At 34.6% G+C, this 24,180-nt stretch overlaps 1 protein-coding gene across 1 annotated transcript; it reads left to right on the top strand.

The window, feature by feature from the left end:
* The first annotated feature begins 439 nt into the window (after positions 1-439).
* LOC107950824 (NADPH-dependent aldo-keto reductase, chloroplastic) lies at positions 440-2,434 on the top strand. The gene is made up of 5 exons (XM_016885772.2): positions 440-591; positions 789-964; positions 1,296-1,542; positions 1,817-1,996; positions 2,089-2,434. The coding sequence occupies exons 1-5, from the start codon at positions 472-474 to the stop codon at positions 2,314-2,316; spliced, it is 951 nt and encodes a 316-aa protein (XP_016741261.2). The 5' UTR covers positions 440-471; the 3' UTR covers positions 2,317-2,434.
* Positions 2,435-24,180: the final 21,746 nt, after the last annotated feature.

Here is a 24,180-nt window from a genome sequence, read left to right as displayed (position 1 = left end):
TATATATATATGCAAAATGGTAGATGTATGATGATTAGATTTTTTTTGGGGGATAAATACGATGATTAGATTAAATATTAGTTGGTGGGTTCATTATATTTGTGTCAATATAGCTCAAGGATACAGTCTGACTGTTCGTCTCTAAGAAGGGAGGATTGAGGCATATCTGATCAAATCCCAAGAGACATGGAAGATCCCATGCTTTGATATTGCCCATATCATATCCTCTTCTTTTTATTTTTTCACTAACTCAGATCCCATGTGAGGCAAAAGTTGACTTTTTTCCCACTCTATATATACCACAGTGTTACATGGGATGCATATGTACACGGACGACTCAGACTCTCAGCTACCGCTCTCTCTCTCTCTCTCTCTCTCTCTATATATATATATATATATATATATATAAACGTAAGTGTTGTGGTGCCAAAAGAAAGAAGAGAGTGGAAGAAGTAAAAAATAAAGAAAATAATGAGGAAGGATGAAGTGCGCTTGAATTGTGGGATAACAATTCCAGTGATTGGATTAGGTACTTACTCTTCTAATAATGATAGGGTTACAACAGAGAAAGCTGTCCATTTGGCTCTCAAGGTACATTTCCGTACACACCCTCATAAACACACACACACACACACGCACACACAAACTTAACCCTTGCTGCTCAACCTACAAAATCCATGACAGTGGATGAGATGTATGTAAGTATGTTGCAAGCATGCGCATGTTTTCGTATATTTAGTGATTTAGCATGAGAAACTTACGCTAATGGATGAAATGAGTGGTTGCAGATGGGGTACAGGCATTTTGATACAGCAAAAATATACGGTTCGGAGGGAGCTGTTGGAAATGCTTTAAGAAAGGCAATTGAGGATCAAATCATCCCAAGGGAAGATGTTTTTCTCACATCTAAACTCTGGAGCTGTGATCACCATGATCCTGTTTCCGCACTCCAACACACCCTAAGGTTAATATTATGTACTAAAACTATATGCAAACGATCCAACCAGTGCCCAAAAGCTAGCTATAGAAATTAAAATTATTTAACTGGAAAAAAAAACAGAAAAGAAAACATGATAAAACTGAAAGATATACCCGATGGTAGTTTTATCATTTATCGGTGTCAAATAAAAGACTCCATAGCTATTACAAGTTGTTGCTAACTAGCAGTACTCTTAAGGAATCAGCTTGGATTTGAACTTTTATGTTGTATCATGCATGTATATATAAACGAGTAGGGAAATTCTGAATTTTTATTCGTACTAGTAATACATTTCAATTGTTGTATGATATTGTAGGAACCTGGGGATGGAGTATATAGACATGTATTTGGTGCACTGGCCAATAAAACTGAAGCCTTGGGCTTGCAATGCTGTGCCAAAGGAAGAAGACTTTGAAAAGCAGTTGGACATGGAGACCACATGGGAAGGGATGCAGAAATGCTTAGATAGGGGGTTGTGTAGATGTATTGGTGTCAGCAATTTCTCCACCAAGAAGATTGAACATTTGTTAGATTTTGCTTCTGTTCCTCCAGCTGTTAATCAGGTATATATATGTGTGTGTGATGAAAAGAACCAAAATCATAAAATAATGATTCAAATATCACATTATCAGCCGTTAATATATACATATGAAAAACGAAAGCCGAAAGGCAATAAATAAATAGGAAGAAAAACATTTGCTAAATGAAGCTTTCAATTGTTTTAAGATTGGTAGAGAATATATTTATGTATATATACACACATATATATATGTGATGGTGCATGAATAAAATGCTGATAGCAATCAGTAGTGATGAATTTGGATGGTGTGGGTGAAGGTGGAAATGCATCCAATGTGGAGGCAAAGAAAACTTCGGGAAATATGTGGCAAGCACGACATCCATGTGAGTGGTTATTCACCACTAGGAGGACCTGGGAATGCATGGGGATCCACCGCTGTGGTTAAAAATCCACTCATCAACTCCATTGCTCTCAAACATAAAGCAACTCCAGCTCAGGTACTTCTCCTTTCTGTATAGCTTGATTGACCCTATTATCACCAACTTGGCCGGTGGGTAACGTATAAATATAATTTAATGATGAATGGAAGGTTGCTTTAAAATGGGGATTAACGAGGGGAGCAAGCGTGATTGTGAAGAGTTTCAATCCGGATAGATTAAGGGAAAACATGGGATCCTTGGACCTGAAATTGGATGATGAAGATTTGATTGAGATTGAGCAGTTGCAGGAGAGGAAGATCATGAGAGGCGACTTTCTTGTTAATAATACAACAAGCCCATACAAGACCCTTGAAGAACTTTGGGACTACGAAATTTGATCATATATAGCTTATTCACACTCAATCAAAATTCAACAAAGTTAATTTGCAATTTCTATTGGTCAGTGTAATATCTTCCCTTTCAATATAATAAAGTTTTGCACGAAATGGTCTTTAACGAGTGTTGTTACTTTAATTTTAGAGTTACTTCTATTCCTTTGTTTTGAAACATAAAATTGATGATTGCTTAGTAAAAAAAAATAATGTGCTTGAATAGAAATGATGACCGCAATGCTCATTGAAGGTGACATTGCAACAAGAACAAGAACACACAAGATTGTTTACACAGTTTTATGTTCTTACATTTATAGAGCCTAGTTCACTGAGTAAATTCACTATCCTTTAACCCAATACAACAAGTGGTTCAAGTCCTATCACACTCCAGTATAGCAGTCTTACTTTTGTACATAAAGATTTAGATTACTCACCACTAAGTTCTTCCCCTGAGAACTTAGGCATTAAACCAAGCAACAAAACTTATTTTACTCTCTCAAATGCACTAAAAAAATACATTTTACAATGAACAGATAAGTGCTCTTAATACGTAGTACAAAACCTATACAAATCTCTCAAATATATAAGAGTTTCAAAACTTGCTAACATACTAGATCAATCACAATCAATCTCTTATTACCATCTAAAATAACATATACAATATAATAATAAAGATCAATATAAAATAGATCATTTGAGATGTTTTTAATGTTATCCAGATCCAATCTTCATAATCTAAGAGATTTAATTGCTTGATTTGATCCAATCTAATCTTTAAGATAAGTTATTTCAAATAGATTGATCTTTATAGATGAGCTTTCGTAGATGAGCTTTCATACTTCCATAGTACTAGCATTATTCGAAGTCCAAAGATTTTGTTTAAAGAATTGTCTAGCATTATTTGAAGTCCAAAGATTTTAATTAAAGAATTTTCAACTTCCAACATGGCAAGTGACTACTTGTTATAGTGTTCGCCATAGTGACCTTTGTCGTTAGCACTTAGCAGGCCACTTTGAAAACTTGTTTCAATACTCTTAATTGTTGCTCTTAGATGTAATTCAATACTATTTGCAACTTGTATCATTCCTAAGTTGGTAGTCTAATTCTATTCACTATCTTGACCTTTTCTTGCTAAACAATTCTCAAGTTATTCACTTGAATAAGGGTTTCCATGTATACATTTTCTTGACCAGGGATCGTGATTGGACTTGGTGTTGTTCCTTGAAAAATGGCTATGTTCCTTTGTTTCTAAATATAAAGGGCAGTGTTGCATTTAAAATTGTTCACCATTTTCTTCTTCCAGATTATCTCATACAACCCATTTCTGAATCTAATGCTGAAAGGTTTATGTTGAAACATGTTGACACTTATAGTTAAAGGCAAAACTAGATCAAATTGCTCTAGCAAATTGATAATATTTGAATAAATGCTCAACATTTTCCAATCTTGTGTGACGAAGGGCATATTCATTTGAATGTCGATGCCTTTTTGTTTTAGCTTGTTTCATGTGAGGAGACAATTGTTGCATATTCTTGAGAGAAAGATGATAAGTTTAAGCTAAAATTTAATATCCTCGAGAGAAATATGATAAGTTTGAGTTGAAATTTAAGCTTCCATAGTTTGCTTCAATCTAATAACTAAATTTGGTTACTAGAATTTAAGAAGCTGTGGTTCGAGTGAAGTCAATAAGCTAATCTTGTTGGTGCAAGAGGCAGCAGCAAGCTGTTTCTAGCCTTGCTTGAGTAGTAAGCCTCGAGGCTTGGTGAAGAAGCAAACTCGGAAGCAACAACAGAAAGATGAAGCTAGCAAGTGAAAAACAGAAAAAGAGAGAAAAGATTGAATGAAAATGAGCTGATAACTTTCATTAACACATCAACAAGGCATTAAGCCATTACATATATCAGTCAACTAGTAAATCAAACAAGTAATCACCTAATCAACTACCTAACTCCACTAATTTGCATTGAAACTTACAAGATTAGCTTGTACAACTTGCATTGCTGACTTTTCAGTCAATCAATATCAAAACATTTACCTACTTAGTTCAACATGAACTAGATTACAAAAAGAAAACGAAATGAAACTAAAACAGCAAATAGATTGGCAGCTTCAAACTTCAGTTGCTGCACACCATGGCTCCACTGCTTGCTGCGATTCCAGAAGCTTGACCACCTTTGCATGTCGTGCATGGCCACCTTTGCATGGGAACTAAACTTAACACTCCTCCTTAGTTTCCATGCTAGTAACACCTAATTCCCTTTTGAATTTAACAAATTTAGACACATTGAGTGCCTTTGTGAAGATATCAGCAATTTGCACTTCTGAGTTGCAATGAATCAGCTCGATTTCATGAGCTTGTTCCATCTCCCTTATAACATGCAACTTAATATTGAAGTGCTTGGTTCTGCCATGAAAAATGGGATTTTTTGCAATTGCAACAGCAGATTTGTTGTCACAATAAATCTCTGTTGCCTCCTTTTGGTTTTGGTTTAAATCAGTCAAGATTTTTCTAAGCCATATGGCTTGGTTCACAGCAGATGCAGCAGCAACATATTCAGCTTCTGCTGTTGATTGTGCCACCAGACTTTGTTTCTTAGAACTCCAGCAAAACATGCCTGAGCCAAGACTGAATGCATAACCGGATGTGCTTCTCATGTCATCACTTGATCCAGCCCAGTCACTATCAACATAGCCTATTAGCTTCATGCTTTCAGCCCTTTTGAACAATACACCATGACCAATGGTGCCTTTGATGTATCTCAGCACTCTTTTAGCTGCTCGAAAGTGCTGATCATTGCAGCAATTCATGTATCTTGATAGCATACTAACAGCAAACATGATATCGGGCCTTGTGGCAGTCAAATACAACAGACTGCCAATGAGACTCTTGTACATGGTCTCACAAATTGGTTCACCACTTCCTTGCCTTGAAAGCTTCACTCCAACAGCCATTGGTGTGCTTGTTGGCTTGCAGTTCTTCATAGAGAACTTATCCAGGATCTTCATAGTAAAAGAACTTTGACAAAGAAAGATTCCTTTTTCTGTTTGGTTCACTTCCATTCCAAGGAAGTAGTTCATTCTGCCTAAATCAGACATTTCAAACATTTCCTTCATTTTTCTTTTGAAATCTTCCAGCATTCTTCCATCTCCTCCAGTTATCAGTAGATCATCAACATAGAGTGACAGAATAAGCTGAGTTTGAGCTTGGTTCTTCTTCACATACAGTGTTGGTTCACTGGGACTTCTCTCAAATTCCAAACTGAGCAAGTAAGAGTCAATTCGAGCATACCAGGCTCGAGGAGCCTGTTTCAGGCCATATAAAGCCTTTTTCAGTCTGTACACCATGTGTTCTTTGCCAGTGATCACAAATCCTTGAGGCTGCTCGATGTAGATCTCTTCTTCCAGGAAGCCATTGAGAAATGCAGACTTAACATCAAGTTGATGAATGGTCCACTGATGTTGAGCAGCCAAGGCAACTATCATTCTAACTGTGTCAAGCCTGGCTACTGGTGCAAATGTCTCCAGATAGTCCAGACCATACCTTTGGCTAAATCCTTTGACAACAAGCCTGGCTTTTAGCTTGTTCAGACTGCCATCTGCATTCTGTTTTACTCGATAGACCCATTTTACTCCAATGGTCTTCTTTCCAGCAGGTTTATCAACAAGTTCCCATGTCTGGTTCTTTTCAATCATGTTGATTTCATTGACCATAGCTAGTTTCCAGCCTTCATCTGCCTCAGCCTCTTCAAAACTGCTAGGTTCTGCTATTGCAACCTGTGCCCTTTCATAAATATCATCAAGGGGCCTTGTGCCTCTCACAGGCACATCATCAACATCCATTTCAGGTTCTAGCTGCTCAAGTTCAGCTTGATTAGGCACTAGGTTTTCTGAAACTGCTTCTGGCTCATTTTTCTCCCAATTCCAGTAGGCTTTTTCATCAAAGATGACATCTTTGCTCACTTGGACTTTGTTTATCAAGGGATCCAGAACCCTGTAGCCCTTCTTGACTGAGCTGTAGCCTACTAGAACTCCTGGTTGAGCCCTTTTAGAGAGCTTGTCTCTCTTTGCTGCTGGTATTTGTGCATAACACAGGCAACCAAACACCTTCAGATGTGCCAAGGAAGGTTTGAAACCAGACCAAGCCTCGAAAGGTGTCTCGGATGCAAGAGCTTTAGTAGGAAGCCTGTTCTGAAGGTAAGCAGCAGTGTTTACTGCCTCAGCCCACATGGTCTTGGGCAGTTTCTTCTCAAACAGCAGACATCTGGCCATATCCATCAGACTTCTATTCTTTCTTTCAACTACCCCATTCTGCTGAGGTGTGTAGACATTTGTAAGCTGATGTTTGATACCAGCATCATTGCAAATGGCTTGAAACTGAGCTGAAGTGTACTCAGTGCCATTATCAGTCCTTATCGATTTCAGCTTGCAACCTGTTTCTGTTTCTACAGCATTTTTAAACTTCACAAACACTTGAGCTACCTCAGACTTGTGTTTTAAAAAGAAAATCCAGCAAAACCTTGTAAGGTCATCAATAAAGAGGATGAAATACCTGTTTTTGCTGAGTGATTCAGTCCTCATCGGGCCACATACATCAGAGTGCACCAGCTGCAGTCTTTCAGTAGCTCTCCAGGTTGAATTTGTAGGAAATGGCAGTCTTGCCTGTTTCCCCATTTGGCAAACTTCACACACATCATCATGCTCCACTGAGCTGATGAAGTTCTCTGCCAAGCCCTCTTTGGCCAATCGAGCCATTGATCTGAAGTTGGCATGTCCAAGCATTTGATGCCAAAGCTTGGAGTCTTCAACAGAGGCTGTGTATGCTGAGTTTGAGTCATTTGCCCAGTGAACCTCAAAGCATTTATCAGTCATTGTGACTGTCATAAGACTTGATCCACTTGGATCAGTAATATGGCATTGTTTATCCTTGAACACAACAGAATAACCTTTCTCGAGCAGTTGAGCTATGCTGAGAAGGTTTCTGTCAATCTGTGGTACCAACAGCACATTTGGAATGATCTTGTTGCCTGTGGGAGTACATATCAGCACTTCTCCTCTTCCTTCAGCCCTTATAAACTGACCATTTCCAACCTTGACCTTGGTTTTATAACTTTTGTCCAAGGTTTTAAACAAGGTGGCATCTGGTGACATGTGGTTAGTGCAACCACTGTCTAGCAACCAGCTTTTAGAGCATTTCTTTTCAGAAGCTACACAGGAAACAGCAAAGACCTGTTCTTCTTGGTCACTACTGTCCTCAGCTACTCGAGCTTCAACCTTTGACTGCTGAAATTGATTCTGCCTTGGCTTACTTCTGTTTTTGCAGACCCTTTCAACATGGCCCTTCTTCTTGCAGTGTTGGCATACTGCATCTGGCCTAAACCAGCATCTGTCTTCTGGATGGCCAGGCTTCTTGCAATATCTGCAGGGCTGGTCATTGCTCCTTGCAGCATCAGGCTTAGGCCTGTTTTTCCAGGGCCTTTTGCCTCTTTGAGCATTAGTGCTCGAGGTTTCTCTGGCCTTGGCTTGAAATGCACCTTCTTGGTGATCTTCAGCTCTGCTAGCTCTTCTTTGTTCCTGAGCATAAAAGGTGTTGATTAGCTCAGTCAAAGAGATGCTAGCAAGGTCTCTTGAGTCCTCTAGAGAGGATATCTTGGCCTCATATCTCTCAGGCAAAGTGGAGAGGACTTTCTCCACAATTCTTGCCTCATCAAAGTGCTCACCTAGGAGCCTTATGCTGTTAACCACTGCCATAATTCTATCTGAGTACTGCTTCACTGTTTCTTCTTCCTTCATCTTCAAATTCTCGAAGTCCCTTCTCAAGTTTAGCAGCTGCTGTTGCCTTGTTCTCTCAGTGCCTTGAAACTCCTCCTTGAGCTTATCCCAGGCCTGTTTTGGAGTCTCACAGGCCATGATTCTGGTGAAGATGACATCTGACACACAGTTCTGGATGCAGGACATGGCTTTGTGCCTTTTGGTCCTCTCATCAGCATGTTGCCTAATCTGAGCTACTGTGGGATTAGCCCTCAGTGGTGCTGGCTCAGTATCTGTGTTGACAACTTCCCACAGATCGAAGGCCTGTAGGTAAGTCTTCATCTTGACCAGCCATATGTGAAAGCCTTCTCCATTGAAGACTGGTGGGGCTGCTGGTGAAAATCCTGAAGAAGCCATCAAATTCTTTGTTTTGAAGCAACAGGTCCACTAAGACAAGAGCTCTCGATACCAATTGTTGGTGCAAGAGGCAGCAGCAAGCTGTTTCTAGCCTTGCTTGAGTAGTAAGCCTCGAGGCTTGGTGAAGAAGCAAACTCGGAAGCAACAACAGAAAGATGAAGCTAGCAAGTGAAAAACAGAAAAAGAGAGAAAAGATTGAATGAAAATGAGCTGATAACTTTCATTAACACATCAACAAGGCATTAAGCCATTACATATATCAGTCAACTAGTAAATCAAACAAGTAATCACCTAATCAACTACCTAACTCCACTAATTTGCATTGAAACTTACAAGATTAGCTTGTACAACTTGCATTGCTGACTTTTTAGTCAATCAATATCAAAACATTTACCTACTTAGTTCAACATGAACTAGATTACAAAAAGAAAACGAAATGAAACTAAAACAGCAAATAGATTGGCAGCTTCAAACTTCAGTTGCTGCACACCATGGCTCCACTGCTTGCTGCGATTCCAGAAGCTTGACCACCTTTGCATGTCGTGCATGGCCACCTTTGCATGGGAACTAAACTTAACAAATCTTTTCATGATCTCTCTAGAGAAATTTATTTATTTTATCATTACCTCTAAAAACAAAAGTTCCTTATGGTTTTCTCTAGAATATATAATGCTTTTTTTTCCCTTATGTATAGTTTTAGTCTTTCAAAGTCAAGGTTTTATCATCTTTACTTTTGGTTTCTTTGGCAATTATGGAAACTGATTTCCAAAATCCTTCACTTTTAGACAAAGAGAATGAAGAGTTGTTGATTACTGATGAGAGAAATGTCGAAGAAGAAATCAAGTATGAGTTGTGCTTTGTGGGTACGTTCCTAGGCGAAAGAATGGTGAATCCAAAATTAATTGAGAAGCTTTTAAATATATGGTGTCCATTAGAGGGAGCCTCTATGAAATCCCTCAATGACAACTACATCTCATTCAATTCTATCACAAGTTTGATCTCATGAAGATGATGGTAAGGGACCATGGTTGTTTAATAATTTCAACCTTCTTGTCTATCAATTACAATAAGGTGAGAATCCTTTTCAAGTGGATTTTCATTATGTTGATTTTTAGGTTCAAGTACGTCAATTGCCCTCGATTTTTGATGCTGAAGCATTGGCAAAAATCTTACTAATCTTATAAGGTAATTTTTGGAGTACGATTCTAGTAAGAGAAGGAATCTATGGGATAATTATATGCACTTCAGGGCAAGACCTAACATAAGGTGATCTTTCATGATATTGAAGAAGTTGAGGAAGCAAGGAAACAATTGGTTTGAAGTCACTTTTAGTTACAAGAGGATACCGATTATATGTTATTTGTATGGCATTATAGGTCACGACGAGTCAAATTACCTGAAAGTTATAAGCTACAGAATAGGAAATACGACATATGAATGGTTGGAAGAGATTAAGCTAGAGATCAAGGCACACTCTAGAATGGGAAAGAATCCATAGAGACGTGATCAACAAGAGTTTACTGCAACTTATTCTAATCCTTATTTTTGAGACAAGCAAAGTTCATATCACTCTAGGGATCTAAAAACAAGAAAACGATGAGGGTTCTCCTTGATTCGAATAATTATGGGAAAAATTACAGTAAAGGTGTTTCCTCTTCAGTTAATGTTGAAAATTTCATAATCAATGTTATATCGAGGAGTCTTGCTCAACTAGCTTTCTAAGAGCTATGATATGCTTAGAATAGAACTGTCGAGGACTTGGAAACCCTTGAGCAATTTTAGCTCTTAAGGAGTTTGTTCATTCTAGTAAGTTGAATATAGTTTTTCTATGGAAACTTTTTTTAAACACTAGAGTAGAGGATATTTGGATTTCTATTACGATTGATTGTTGTTTTAGATTTGATAGATTGGCTAGAAATAGGAGACTTGTTCTACTCTGGAATAATGGTCTTAACTTTCAAATTTCTAGCTTCTCGAATAATCATGTCGATATAATTATTGAGAGGATGAACAATATCAAATGGCGCATCTTAGGTATCTATGGTTGTTTGGAGTTAAGCAGGAAACAAGCAACTTAGGATCTTCTATGCTCGCTTCATGGAGCGTCACTATTACCTTGAGTGTGTATTAGTGACTTCAATAATTTTTTGTTTCTGTTTGATAAGGTTGGAGGTGCTAAGTTCATTGATCGAAGGTTTTTGCAACTGCATTTCAGATTGTTCCTTTATTGGGATCCCATTGTTGGAATTCAATTTCACTTGAGAATGAGGTTGTGGGACAAATTCTTTTGTTCAGGAAATATTGGATAAGGCTTTCGGCATGCAATAATTGTTCAAGATTTTTATACATCATAAGTTGTACAATATGGTATGTTCTAACTCTAACCATTCTCCCATTAAATTGGTTTCTTCGACTGCTCTTCCTAATACAATGATTAGTCATTTTAAATTTGTATGTAGTTGGCTTTTAAAGGATAGCTTTGAGTTTTTTTGTTGAGTTATAGGTGATAAGCTTGTCTAGTATAGAGGGTAGCTCTATTCATTTGGTCATTGAAAGGCTCACTTATTGCATTTGTAGATTTATGTATCTTCAATCAACCTCTAAACGTGTTGATGTCCCGCCTAATTGAGGAGAGATGATCAAAAGATGATATTAATGACTAATGATTACCTTGTAATTAGGTTCGCCTGAACCTCTTTGTTTGGATCCCAAAAAATAATTTTATTTGAAATTAAAATAATACAATACCTATGGATGAAACACCAACTTTTCTCTTGCCATTATTATTTCAACTCTTTACTTTTCGGTGTTGTGTTTTTGATATTTTTTACTTGATATTTATAGGCGAAGGAAACAATAAATATTAAGACAGGGTTGATCTCTTTTTTTCCTTTGATTGAAATTCTAAAATCCAATATTTTTTGCATTGATTTTTCCTTAGTAATACAATTTTCTAAATTTGTGTTCCTGCATGTGCTTAAACCCAAAATTTACATTTTTTTTCAAAAAATACATTTTGAGGTTATGTTATTTATTTCTTCACCGAATTTGAATTTGAATTGTGGAAAATTAGAATAATTTTTTATCATTATTAAATTAGTAAAATACATAAATTGAATTTGATTGGCACATTTAAATTTTGGTAACCCACAAACTCCCGCAAAATTTTGATTACCCAATAAAATTTGTAAAGTTGAATTTGGTTGGAATAATAATTTTTTTTAAAACAAATATTTCTTATGTGTCATTCATCCATATAGCCAAATGGCAACCAACGAACTATGCCAACAAAAGCCAGTCACCTATTTTGTGTAAAAACTTTGCTATATATATGTGATTTTTTTTGGGTATTGAAATTGTTATGTTTTAAGTTTTTTTTGGAAATAGAAAGTTTTATGGCATTAGAGTTTTACATTTGTTAGATATTGAAATTGTTAGGTTTTATTGAATATTTTAACATTTGCATTTTGTTGCTTATATAGTTAAATTTCTTTATATAATTATTAATGTTGCAATAGATAAAAGTAAGTGAAATTGTCACCTAGAAATGTTAAATGTTAAGTGCCACGACAACTATAGATACTAAATTAGAAAAACTTTCTATTGAAGTGAGTTCTATTATGATTATGAGAATCTTGCAAACTGATTGGTAAATAGTTAGAATTCAAGTTTAGTCTCATAACATTATAACCAGGAGTTTCTTTTAGTTGGAAATATTATGATTAAGGGTATTAATAATACTGAACGACTTGGGATTAAGGGAAACGGTAGTTGAAAGATTATATATGGAAGAATTCTTTCATTCTGGTATTCATTTTTCTTTCTTTCATTTTCTTCTCTGGTTTGATCGGAAAGAGAGAAGTTAAGAAATGATCTGTATGGATAGAGAAATTAGTGTATCAGTTTAAGTGATTGAGGATTTAGTAAATTGATAATCTTTCTAAGCTTTTCTATATCTTTTGATTGAAGAAAAGGGAAGGAAAATTGAAGATTTCAGCTTAATTTATCAAGTTTGTACTAAGATGTTTATGGTTGCAGTTAACCTTTACATTCTTTCTACATGCAAATGAATTATGGTTTTCTTACATTTGAATGTCTTTGTTTTGATCTTGATATGATTATTATGTTTAGCTAACTGATAATAAGAAGGCTTAGGTGATGAGGAAAAAGTTAAGCAGGTGTCATCGATACCAGCTTTTAGGTATTTTGCAAGTGAGTTTCTAAACTGAAACCATCGATGATTGTTATATATATTAGTACTATGTTATTGTGTTGTATTTGACTTCATGTTCTGCTGATGATGAGTTGAATTATTGTGGGTTGTTTGTCATACGGTTGAAGTATGCAAAGTGATGATTTACATATGCATGTTTGATTGTATGTTTCAGTTTGTTGTTTTGTTAAACTTTAATTGGTAAAATAATTACTGAAGAATTTATCATTGAAATGGTTCGCTAGATGATATATTTGGTATGATCTATGTTGTGTCATAAATATGAATGTTATGTGGAGTATGGAGGGTTGTTTTGGTGGATGAAAGATGAAGAATTAGCATGTTGTGCACTCTGTGTCACACGATATTGGCTTTGCTGAGGTTTAGGTGGATTGTACGGAGAATATATACGCATGGTATTCGATTTTGAGGAAGTGCGATTGGATTTTATGGGGATTTATATGCACATGTATGTAATAGCCGTACGTGGTATCTTCTAAGTATGAGACTTTGCGGATTCTAAGGCTTAAAGCCCCATATGTGTAAGCAAGTCCATGGCCAAGACATATGTAAGTTATGAAATTCTGCCAGACTTGTTCTTTAAGTTTTTTTGTGAAAGGTATATGTGGGAAATCACCAAACGAAGTCCGTGAAAAAATTAGCATATGAAATTCCACCATATTCATGAATCTTCTTCTACGCATCTGTATGCATGACAGTCCATTGAACTTGTTCTTTGGGTTTCATGACAAACTTTTACTTGGAATTCCTTTATGTGAAAGTTCGCAAAATAGTCCGCGTATAAGAATATGTATCTATATGTAAACATTCGCTTATGGATCCACATGTATGATTTTGCCATGTATGAGTTCGCACTCATGAATCTTCAATATGAATCCATATGCATGGCAGTCTACTGGATGTATCTTTATGATTCAAGTTATAGCAGTTTGCTGATCTTATATCCATGATTCAAGTTGAGAGTTCAAAGATGTTATTTTTCATAAGAGTTAGTATGGACTATTATCTAAGCAAGAGATTGCATGGGCTCACCCTTATGTTCAGGCCACTAGAATTTGTATAAGTTATTTTTCTCAAGCCAAAATCGTAGGGATCTTTTTTCATATAGGAGTCCGCCAAGGGTTATCTTTAAAATAAGTCTATCAGTGACTATCCACAAAACAAGAGTCAAGCAATAACTACCATTTAAGAAAGATTTCACAAGTAAGAATCCCTGTATATGAATATGGAGAAAAGATTGTATGAAACTGTGATTTCACGTCATCCCTATCCTTTTCTAATAGGGGAATGACAAATCAGATTTTTCCTCTTGATTTTCAGCTTTTTCCTCTTGAAAAAAATTCAAATTCAATTAAAATGCTAAAAATTAGAAGGAAAAATCTTATTTGTCATTCCCCTATTAGAAAGGGATAAAGATGACGTGGAATCAAAGTTTCATACAACCCCTTCTCTATGAATTAGTGGTGATGATTCCACATACAAGTATGGTATGCAAGTATGTGTTCACCATGCCTGAGTCCGCGTTTATAAGATTTTAAATGTAAATCCATAGGTAAAAATTCTCCATGCATGAGTTTTCTAAAATCAATTCATCGTATGTTATTCTGCAATGATAATAATTGCTAAGGTAATACACACATGTTTTGCTAGAAAAAAAAGGTAATGATTCGTCTTTTAAGAAACTAGAACAAATGGGTAAACAAAATCATTCCACATTGTAGCATATAGCACGAACGATCAAAATTGAGGATTGTAGCAAAGCCAAAGGTGTACGAAATTTCAAGGAGAGGACAGTACTACGCTAGGAAGAATGTGTGAACCCTACTTGTGCAAGCAATGTCAAACAGGAGATCAAACCCATGAAATTCTTACTTATAATTCATAAATATTATATTATATTAGAAACTCACTAAATTCATTTGAACTTACTTAGTTTTTGTTATGTTTTCCAGGTGTAATGGTTTATATAAAGAGCTGAAGAGGAATCAAGCCAAAATTTGTTCAAGCTTAGGCGAACTTATGTTCTTAGCCGTAACACGCATATAGTGGGGTGACCTACATGTTGAGCCTAAAGGTCAAAATTTTCTTTTTGTAATTATATACAAACTATAGTATTTTATTTATAGTAAAGATAAATTTATTAAAAATATTAGAACTGTTATTGTTAATTGTACATAAGTCTGCTTGTTAAGACTTTTGATCTAGAGATTGATAATTGTATGTTTGTTTAGCGGTTCAACTAACTAAGTTAAGTATGATTAATCAAAACATATTTGGCGGTTTTAGTTATGTTAGTTTTACAATTTAGTTGAAATTTGTTAGTAGTTTGTTTCGAAGTTAATGTGACATCTTATATCTGACTCGTCTATTGGGTCGGGTATAGAGTGTTACACAAATAAAGAAGCGACCACATTAAAACAATTCAAATGATAAAATCGATAAAATGTCTTTTCCTCAAAATACTTGTAAAGGAGGCTCAAAAAAGAAATAAGTTATCTAGTACTTTTAGAGCATATTCTCTTAATTGTGATGTTACAACTATTTTTAAAAAATTAAAGTTCAGTTTGACATTGAACATGTGGAAAATATTTTAAGGGTGATAAAAACTGTAATGCTCATTACCTAAGTCTAATTTCTAACTTGAGCAAGAGATGTCACATTAAATTTCTTATAAAACTTCTCAACTTTTACACATGTTTTAAGCTTTATTAGGGTTTTATATGATAATTAAAACTATTCCTAAGGGTCCTACTACAAAGCTCGAGCATTCTAAAGTCATTCGAATGCCTTTTAAGGCTTAAAACAACATTTTCTTGGAGTTGGGCACCCTAAGTATCAATATTTGGGCCTTTAATTTTATATTTTTAATTTCAAAGTTTGTAAGTATTGATAATTGACCCCCAAGTATCGAGACTTGGATACAAGAAGCCAAAATCAAGTTGAGACATTTCAAAACATACCAATTCATACTCCAATCAATCCAAATCATTTTCAGTCATTCTTAGACCTTAAAATACCTCAAAGTATCATTCAAAACACCACAAAATCATCTATGTTCAAACATCAAATAGTAACTATCTTGAATTAATTTGAATGATGTGCAAGTGTGCACAATCGTTGACAAGTAATAAAGTAGTAAGTAAGAGTTATCGTCTCTACAGGGACTGTAAATGTAAATCAAGAGTTACAAAATTAACACTTAGAAAGTTGGTTGATGATGAGATAAATAGAAGTGTGATGAATTTCCTAATTACCTTAAAAATTAATCTAAGTGTGCTCACAAATAAAATAAACAAAGAATTATGCAAGTTTTTAAGAGTTAATCACAATAGCATGCATGTGTTAGAATAATTATCCTTTCTAAATTAGAATTATTTAAATAATGTTAAAAGATGTTAAGGATATTCTGTGGCAAGTTGACAATTTATTAACCCTATTAAATTAAGTTATAATGTTTACTCATTTAATTAATAAGTTCATCTAGCATATTTCTATATTCAACGAACTCACAATTTCATATGCAAACATCATACAAAGGTTAAGTAAGGTAACAATATTTTTAATATTGTTACTAATTCAATCACTAAATGATCAAACATATACCATCCAAGTATTGTGTCAATTAATTATAACCTTGATCGAATTAAATAGCTAACTCAATTATTTCCCTTCATTCGTAATGCATGAGAAACATGTTCATAATTTTACTTGAATGAAGAAACAAATCACATGCGTAGAACATCTTTAACAAAGGTAAATAATCTAAGCTGAGAAATTTAAATCATTCTAACACCAACAAAACTAAACAATCATGATTATATTCTGTTGATATATCAATGGAAGCCAAGATGAAAGACAAGAATCAAAGAGGATGGTCCTCTGGTTTAACCCAAAATAGAGGAGAAGAAGAAGAAAAGGAAACAGAAGCCCCCTCCCCTTGGGGTGTCTGTTAATTTTTATTATGTCGAGTCGAACCTCAAGTCGAATTCCGGATCAGGTCATTTTAATTATAATTGTATAATAATTTGTCCCCCACCTGGTCGAAGAAGATTTATAAATTGACTCTTCTCAAATGACCTAACATTTATGAAATGTGTGTAATTTATAACTTGTCATACAAGTTTTAACTTGAAGCTTTATCGAGCGAGTTTTGTGTTTGATAGTGTGATACATGAATCAATAATTGTATTGCAGAATACTGCTAATTGTATTTTCCGTAAGAAAGAATTTGTTTGTAAATAAGATTGGGGGTTGCGAGCTTAACCATGCTAACCTTTAATAATCAGATGGAAGTGTAGGTCCACGAGCTGTATGAGAGCTGTGAGCTTAACTCTGCTAACTCAAAAGACCAGAGGTTGCGAGCTTAACTCTGCTAACTTTTAATACTCAGCTGGGAGCATAGGTCCGCTAGCTGTCCAGGAGTTGTGAGCTTAATTTTGCTAACTCAAAAGATAGGAGGTTGCGAGCTTAACTCTACTAACCTTAATAATCAGTTGGAGTGTAGGTCCGCTAGTTGTCTAGGAGTTACAAGTTTAACTTTGCTAACTCAAAAGATCGGAGGTTACAAGCTTAACTCTGCTAACCTTAAATAATCAGCTGGAAGCGTAGGTCCGCTAGTTATCTGGGAGCTACAAGCTTAAGTCTGCTAACTCAAAAGATAGGAGGTTGCGAGCTTAACTCTACTATTGGCCTGGTGATACCCTTGCTGGTTTACCTCGACCACAGAGCATCGTTCTTAGCTTGCCTAACTCTTCTGTCAAGGTCCATCACCAATCTCTCATAGAACTTAGCCAGTTTAGTTTCAAATTTGGAAAGATAAGCATTGTGCTTGGAGGACTTCTCAAAACTAAAGTCACAAATTTCAAACACCAACTTAAAATACAAATCTCACAAGAAAAACGCATGTTGATCAGGAAAGGCATAATTGTCCAGACAACTCAACCTCCAAAGTCAAGCTGCAAAACAACTATTAGTCAAGCTATTTTTGTAAAAAAAAAAACAAGAGCCAGAATCAATTTATAGGGAAAATGTCAAGCATCAATTTAGTAAATGGACAAACAAATGGCCAGCCACACCAGATACAAAGTAGCAATAATATGACTTAAATCATGAGGCTCTTTAGATCACAATTTTTCCCGTGCTTCATATATATAAGGTAAGTTAGCTTCAAAGTTCTTCAATTAAGGGTTAACCATTTTGTTCTTTATGTCTTTCTCCCTTCGACCAAGCCTAGGGCTATCAACTATTAGGACAGTGGCTTTGCATCCACATCTTTCAGGTCTCTGCACTAAATTAGCAAATATATCTCACCTCTTGTATACATACATTGTACCTGAGAACAGTTGTTGATAAATCGATTCTGCTAACATCAACAAGTATTCTTGGTCGGATCGTAATTCCTTGAAATGCTTACAAATACAACAAAAAGAAATGTATTATCCATATTAATATGGTTTAAAACAAATTGATGCTGTTGAAACCACTTTTAAGTTTAAAAAAAAGGGGATCGACTTTGAAAATAAAAATGGGAGTCGCCACCGATCTTTTATTAAGGTGTGATCGGTTCACCATTAAAAATAAATTTTAGGTCTGCGAGATTTGAGAAAATAGGTCCGAGAGTCGGTTACGCACGAGGAAGGGTTAACACACTCTAACGCCCAAAATTGGTACCGAATCAATTGTTTGATGTCTTAGTGTCAAATTTTTGAAAAGATTTTAAAATATGATCCGTTGGAAAGAAAATTTGAGTAAAATGAATTGGATGATGAGATTCACTTATTTCAAAGAAATAAATCGTCACACTCATTAAGTTAAAGTGCAACATTTTAAATCCTTGAAATTAAATTTATCTATTGACTTTTAAAACCTATGCATTTTGAGAAGGATTTCCGATTATCTGGGTTAAATGAGAAAATCAAAACCCAATAAGTTAGGGTTCGATTTCACCAAATTCCTAAATATCGAATATTGTCTTTATTTCCATTTGTTATTAAAATCCTCGTCTCAAGAAAACAATACGTCATATCCAATGCGTTAGGACACCACGTATCGAATCCTCGAGAATGAGCTATTTATTTATGTCATAAGGTTTTATTACAAAAGAGATACTTGGCTATCTAAATTCATCAAAAAAATTGAAGCCCAGTAAGTTAGGGCACAATTCTCTCAAGAATCATGAATAGTGGGTATTTTGACAAATTGCCAAATAAGATGATTCTAATGCTTTTATTGAAACACAGTAAAAACGCATTGATTAAATGAACAATGAATCATGCAAAATTTGAATAATAAATATACACCAATGAGTTATGAGCAATAAATCAATACATACAATAACAATAGTTCCAATCATGCATTATGCCACTATCAACATCAACCTTCAAAATAAATACTATATAAAACAAATCAATGTACATTGAATCATACACATATACTAGCTTAAATAAAGAACTCATGTGGGGAGAAAAACTTAATAATAATATAAATGATAATATATACATAATAATATACAAAAGTTGAAATAAGCAAAATATATTAAAGAGTATTTTAAAAGAAATCCATATTAAAAATAGGTAATATATATATATAAAATAATATGAAATCAAATATATTGCGTATGTATATAAAATAATTTAATAAAAATCTGCGTATATCTATGTTTGTGAAATAGTATTATATAGGAGCATTATTGTATAGCTCCTCTCCTTTTTCTTAAAAATAGAAATATAATGATGAATTTTTAAATATTATTATAAAATAAAAACATTAAGAGATGTATACAAATCACGTCAACTTTACATAATATATATATAAGAATGTGATAAATTTAAATAATATTAATGGTAATTTAAAATAATAGTATTTTATATTAAGACAATAATAATGAGAAATTTAAAACAATGTCAAGATTAAATACTAAAATACTACATTAAAAATAAATATATCAAAAAATAAGAACTAATTAGATTTAAAATTAAAGTAATAAAAACTAAATTAGAATTGAAACAAAGTTAAAAGAAAAATAAAACCAAATAGAATAAAATAATGGAACAAAAATTGAACTAAAACAAAATTAAATAGGCAGCCAAAATAAACAAAAATAAAAGGATTAGCTTTGTATCCAGTTAAAAACTGAGGGACTAATCGGACAATTAGACGCAAGCAATACAGAAATGATAATCCGACACAAAAACGGTGCCGTTCGGGTTTGGATCTAAATGAATACAGAGTTAAATGTGCGATACAAATTGCAAATAAATTAAAGGAAATTAAATTGCCATCCCCGTAAACGCACGAGGACCTATTGGACAAATAAACCAGACACCCATCACTCGCGGATCCTACCCGAACCGGGTCACCACTCGGGTCTGGATCTTTAAAAGGCGCCGTTTCGAAGTCATTGCACTGACTCCAAACGTTGTCGTGTGAGTCCGCATTAAGAAGCCAAAACCGAAAATACTTTCATTTCCTAAAAACCTAAATTGAATCAGATGAATGTTGCACTGTTCCACTCCGAAGGCATACCAACGGTTCCTCAACCCAGCCTATACTTTGATGACGACAGAGAAGGCCAGGAATCTGTCATCAGGTAAGTTTTCCCCTCTCTTTTACTATTTCTTTCCTTAAGAAAATATTAGCCAATGTAAAAGCGAAGAAAGAAAAAAAAGAATCGAGAAGCAATCTCCAAAAAAATGAAAGAATCCCCCTAAAATCACCTTTCGATCTTTCTTTGTATTCTGAATGCCTATTTTTCTCTATTCAATTTCCCGTAAAAAAGAAGATCCCTTTTACAAATTCGAAAACGGCTTTTCTTAGCCGGAAATAAAAAATAAATTTACAGGACATCCTCTTCTCTTTTTTCTATGTTTCTCCTATTTTTCCTGTTATCCTCGTGTATTCTTTGCTGTTGCTTGTTTGTTGTGTAGGTACGGAGGAGCGAACATGGAGGCTCGCAGATGTGGCACGTACGGTGGTGTGCGGGCGCGTGTACGGAGGCTCGTGCGTAAGGAGAGGCTTGGCAGCGGCGCCTCAGCCATTAGGGTTTCCTGACTCTCTTTTTGTTAGGCTATATTGGGCCATTAGATTTGGGTTTAGGGTCATTGGGCTGGTATTACGCTTAGCGGGTTTTAGATGTAAATGGACATTACTGGACATTTTATTTATATATATTATTTTTTATTTATTATTATTATATATATATTTTATATTTTCGTTTTAATACTTGGGCTCGGGCCGGGCAAAAATGGGCTCTTACATAAAACAAATTGATGCAGAAGGTTGTGAATGCATCTCTAGAGAACCTACTCACATATCCATTTCTGAAAGAGGCAGTTTCATCAATGCATAAATCTGTAACATTTGTTGTTTCTCAGCTAAAGGAAACAACCAAGATAGCAAAATTCAGTGTATGTTATAAAAAGTATAAGCAAATCAATATGTTCCAAAAAGCAAAAATTTGAAAAGAGCATTTGAGAGTTTTAAACTATTCACAAAGACCAACTTAATAATGAATAATTATGACTTCAAAATGAATAAATTCCAATCCAAAATCATACACTTCTTCATCATTACTAAACTTCTTTAAATTATTACAACTTTCCAAGTGTAATGCACTGGATTCTGGTATGATTTCATATTAAAGGGAAAATAATAGTTTTTTTTTTGCTTGACAGGTAAGCTAGCTGTAATAACCAATTTTACCCGGGCTTATTAAAACTAAATTAAAATAAAAATAAAATGTCCAGATAATGTCCATAGTTACAAACCCAAAGTCATACAGACCAAATCAACACGGCCAAATCTAATGGCCCAACATAGCCCAACAAAAAGAGAATCAGAAAACCTTATCATCACTGCTTTCCAGCTGCCGCAACAGTGGCTTCCACACACCGCAACGCACACCTCCGTACCTCCATGTAGGTCTCCGTACCCGTACCTACACACAACAAACAAGCAGCAAACAAAGAGAGAAAAAGAAAAATAACAAAATAGCAACAGAAAAGAAAAAAAATAGGAGAAAAATAGAAGGAAAAATAGATGTATTTTCGGGGCTATAAAACCCCATTTCTGTATTGTTTTGAGCTTCGGCTTCTTTTACACACATATGGAATAAAAGAAAAAAAATTCAGAGAAAACAAAAGCCAAAAATTTGAAAGGTGATTTGCAGTTTTTCTTTTTTCTCCGTTTCTTTTCTTTTTTCTCTATGCGTAACAAAAAAAAGAAAAAGGAGGGAATCGTACCTAGTTTTCAGAAGCCGTCCGATCTCTGACCCTCTTCGTCACAATCGGGGTCTTGGTGGAGGTGATGGACTCGAGAACGGCGCAGTACCTGGGGCTGGCACTTAGGTTTCTTTGGAATGGGGAAATGGAATCTGATGTTTAGGTTTTTAGGTTTTGTTTATTTATTTTTTTAGTTTTATAAAGCGTAAAACGATGCCGTTTAGGCTATAGCCCGCTCGCGACCCGACCCAAAGGGGAGGATCCGCGCGTTTTGTCCCAGGGGTCAATTTGCGCGAATGGTCCTCTCTCTTTTAGGGTGTGTTTAAATCAGTTTTTACCATTTTTTTTATTTTTCACCCTGCAATTTGTTTTGGTTTCATTTTGGTCCAGGTTGAAATGCTGCGTTTTGGAGGGATGGGAATATTTCCTATTTCAGTCCCCCATGTTATTCGCGCAATGCGCATTGGCCTTTATTTGGCTTTATTTATGTTTGTTCCCTAGAAATTCTGTTTTAGTTGCAATTTAATCCCTTTCGTATTTTCTTCATCAATTAATTTAATAATATTACTATTATTTATTAATCATATTATTATTTGTATTATTATTAAACTTTTCATCCATATGTAATGCTTATTTAAATTAATATGTGTACATTATGTTATGAATTTTGATTTTCTTCCAAAAAATACTATTATTTATATAGTTTTTATTTTATTAACCTTATTTTGAATCTATCATGAACTCATATATATTTATTTTAAAATTTAGTGCTTATAATTTATTGACTATCATTTCTTCTCTTGTTTTTGATTATTAATGCCTCTGATTTTTGAATGTTGTATGACGTGAGACAATTGCTATTATGCGTATTGTGTTGCTTGTTCCTATTATTTGATTATTTGTCATTTATTAGTATACATTGTGGCTTATGAATTATTATTTTGCGTCATCCATTTTCAATCCACCACACTTTATTCGTTTAAAAAGGGTATATCTAATATCATTTAAATATCAAAATCATTTCATTCAAAAGCTTTCAAGATAACGCAATGTTCGGTATTTGGGATCTTCGAAAGAATTGGGCCCTAACGTATTGGGTTCCAATTTTCCTCGTTGAGTCTAAATAATTGAGAATATTTGCTAATCAAAATGTAAATAAAAAAGCATTCTCGGGAATTCGATACGACGTGTCCTAATGTATTGGACATGATATGTTGATTCCTCGAGATGAGAATTTTTTAAAATAATAATAAAGGCTATATTCAATGCTAGGAATTTTGAGAAATTGTGTCCTCATGTATTGGGTTTCGATTTCTAATCTGACTTAAAGCAATTAAATATCCTTTTTAAACTTCACCGCACAAGTTTTGGAAATCAAAAGACAAGCTTATTCTCGAGGACTAAAAATGCCGTGCCCTAATGTATTGGGTGTGACATTTTATTGCTCTGAGACAAGGAGGTCTTTAGCATCCGCATCGATTTATCCAAGCATCTTTTATAAAATTAACATTAATAAAACAGGGAAGGATCGTATTCAAATTCTCGACACTAAGACATTAAACAATCAATTCGGTACCAATTTTGGGTGTTACGAGGGTGCTAACCCTTCCTTGTGCGTAACCGAATCCCGAACCTATTTTCTCAAAATTCGTAGACTAAAAAATCATTTTCAAAGTGATCCGATCACACCTCTTTAAGAGATCAGTGGCGACTCTCATTTTTGTTTTTAAGTCGACGACTAAATTTTTTGTTTTTCAAAAAATCATTTCGACACTAGCAAATACGAGAAAGATCATGTTCATATTATATGAGAAAAACAAGGCATGATTCCTGGTATGAAATGTTATTTCCAATTCCATCATTTTCCCAGCTTCTTACTTACAATTTAATAAAACATCCATATACTATTTAAACAGGATCAATCCAGTTTGTATCTATTCAACTATGATATTTTCAGAAAACAAACAGACCAAACTTAGGATATTTATACACATTATATGTGTGCATGTGTATATATATATATAAATCTCAACATATAAACATAGATTAATTGAAATCTTACAAAGCAGCCAAGCTCATTTATACAACATCCGAACATAAACGATTAATCGATACACGATTATTTCAATTTTTAAGCTTAAATTTCTTCGAAACATATTACAATTCTCTATAAACTTTTAAATAACTTGAGAAATTACTTTTAAAACATCACAAATATTAGCTAAAATTATTACCCCTTAACTAACTCTAGAG

Source organism: Gossypium hirsutum, chromosome D03, assembly GCF_007990345.1.
Source record: "Gossypium hirsutum isolate 1008001.06 chromosome D03, Gossypium_hirsutum_v2.1, whole genome shotgun sequence".
In the NCBI taxonomy this organism is placed as follows: domain Eukaryota; kingdom Viridiplantae; phylum Streptophyta; class Magnoliopsida; order Malvales; family Malvaceae; genus Gossypium; species Gossypium hirsutum.
The sequence above is the reverse complement of the archived record's forward strand: the minus strand, read 5'-3'. Positions and strand labels throughout refer to the sequence as shown.

Bases quoted from the DNA above. Each gene is read 5' to 3' on its own strand.
- LOC107950824 (XM_016885772.2), top strand. From the start codon at position 472: ATGAGGAAGGATGAAGTGCGCTTGAATTGTGGGATAACAATTCCAGTG. The intron at 592-788 runs GTACATTTCCGT...GAGTGGTTGCAG, and splicing joins CTGTCCATTTGGCTCTCAAG to ATGGGGTACAGGCATTTTGA. The intron at 1,997-2,088 runs GTACTTCTCCTT...GATGAATGGAAG, and splicing joins ATAAAGCAACTCCAGCTCAG to GTTGCTTTAAAATGGGGATT.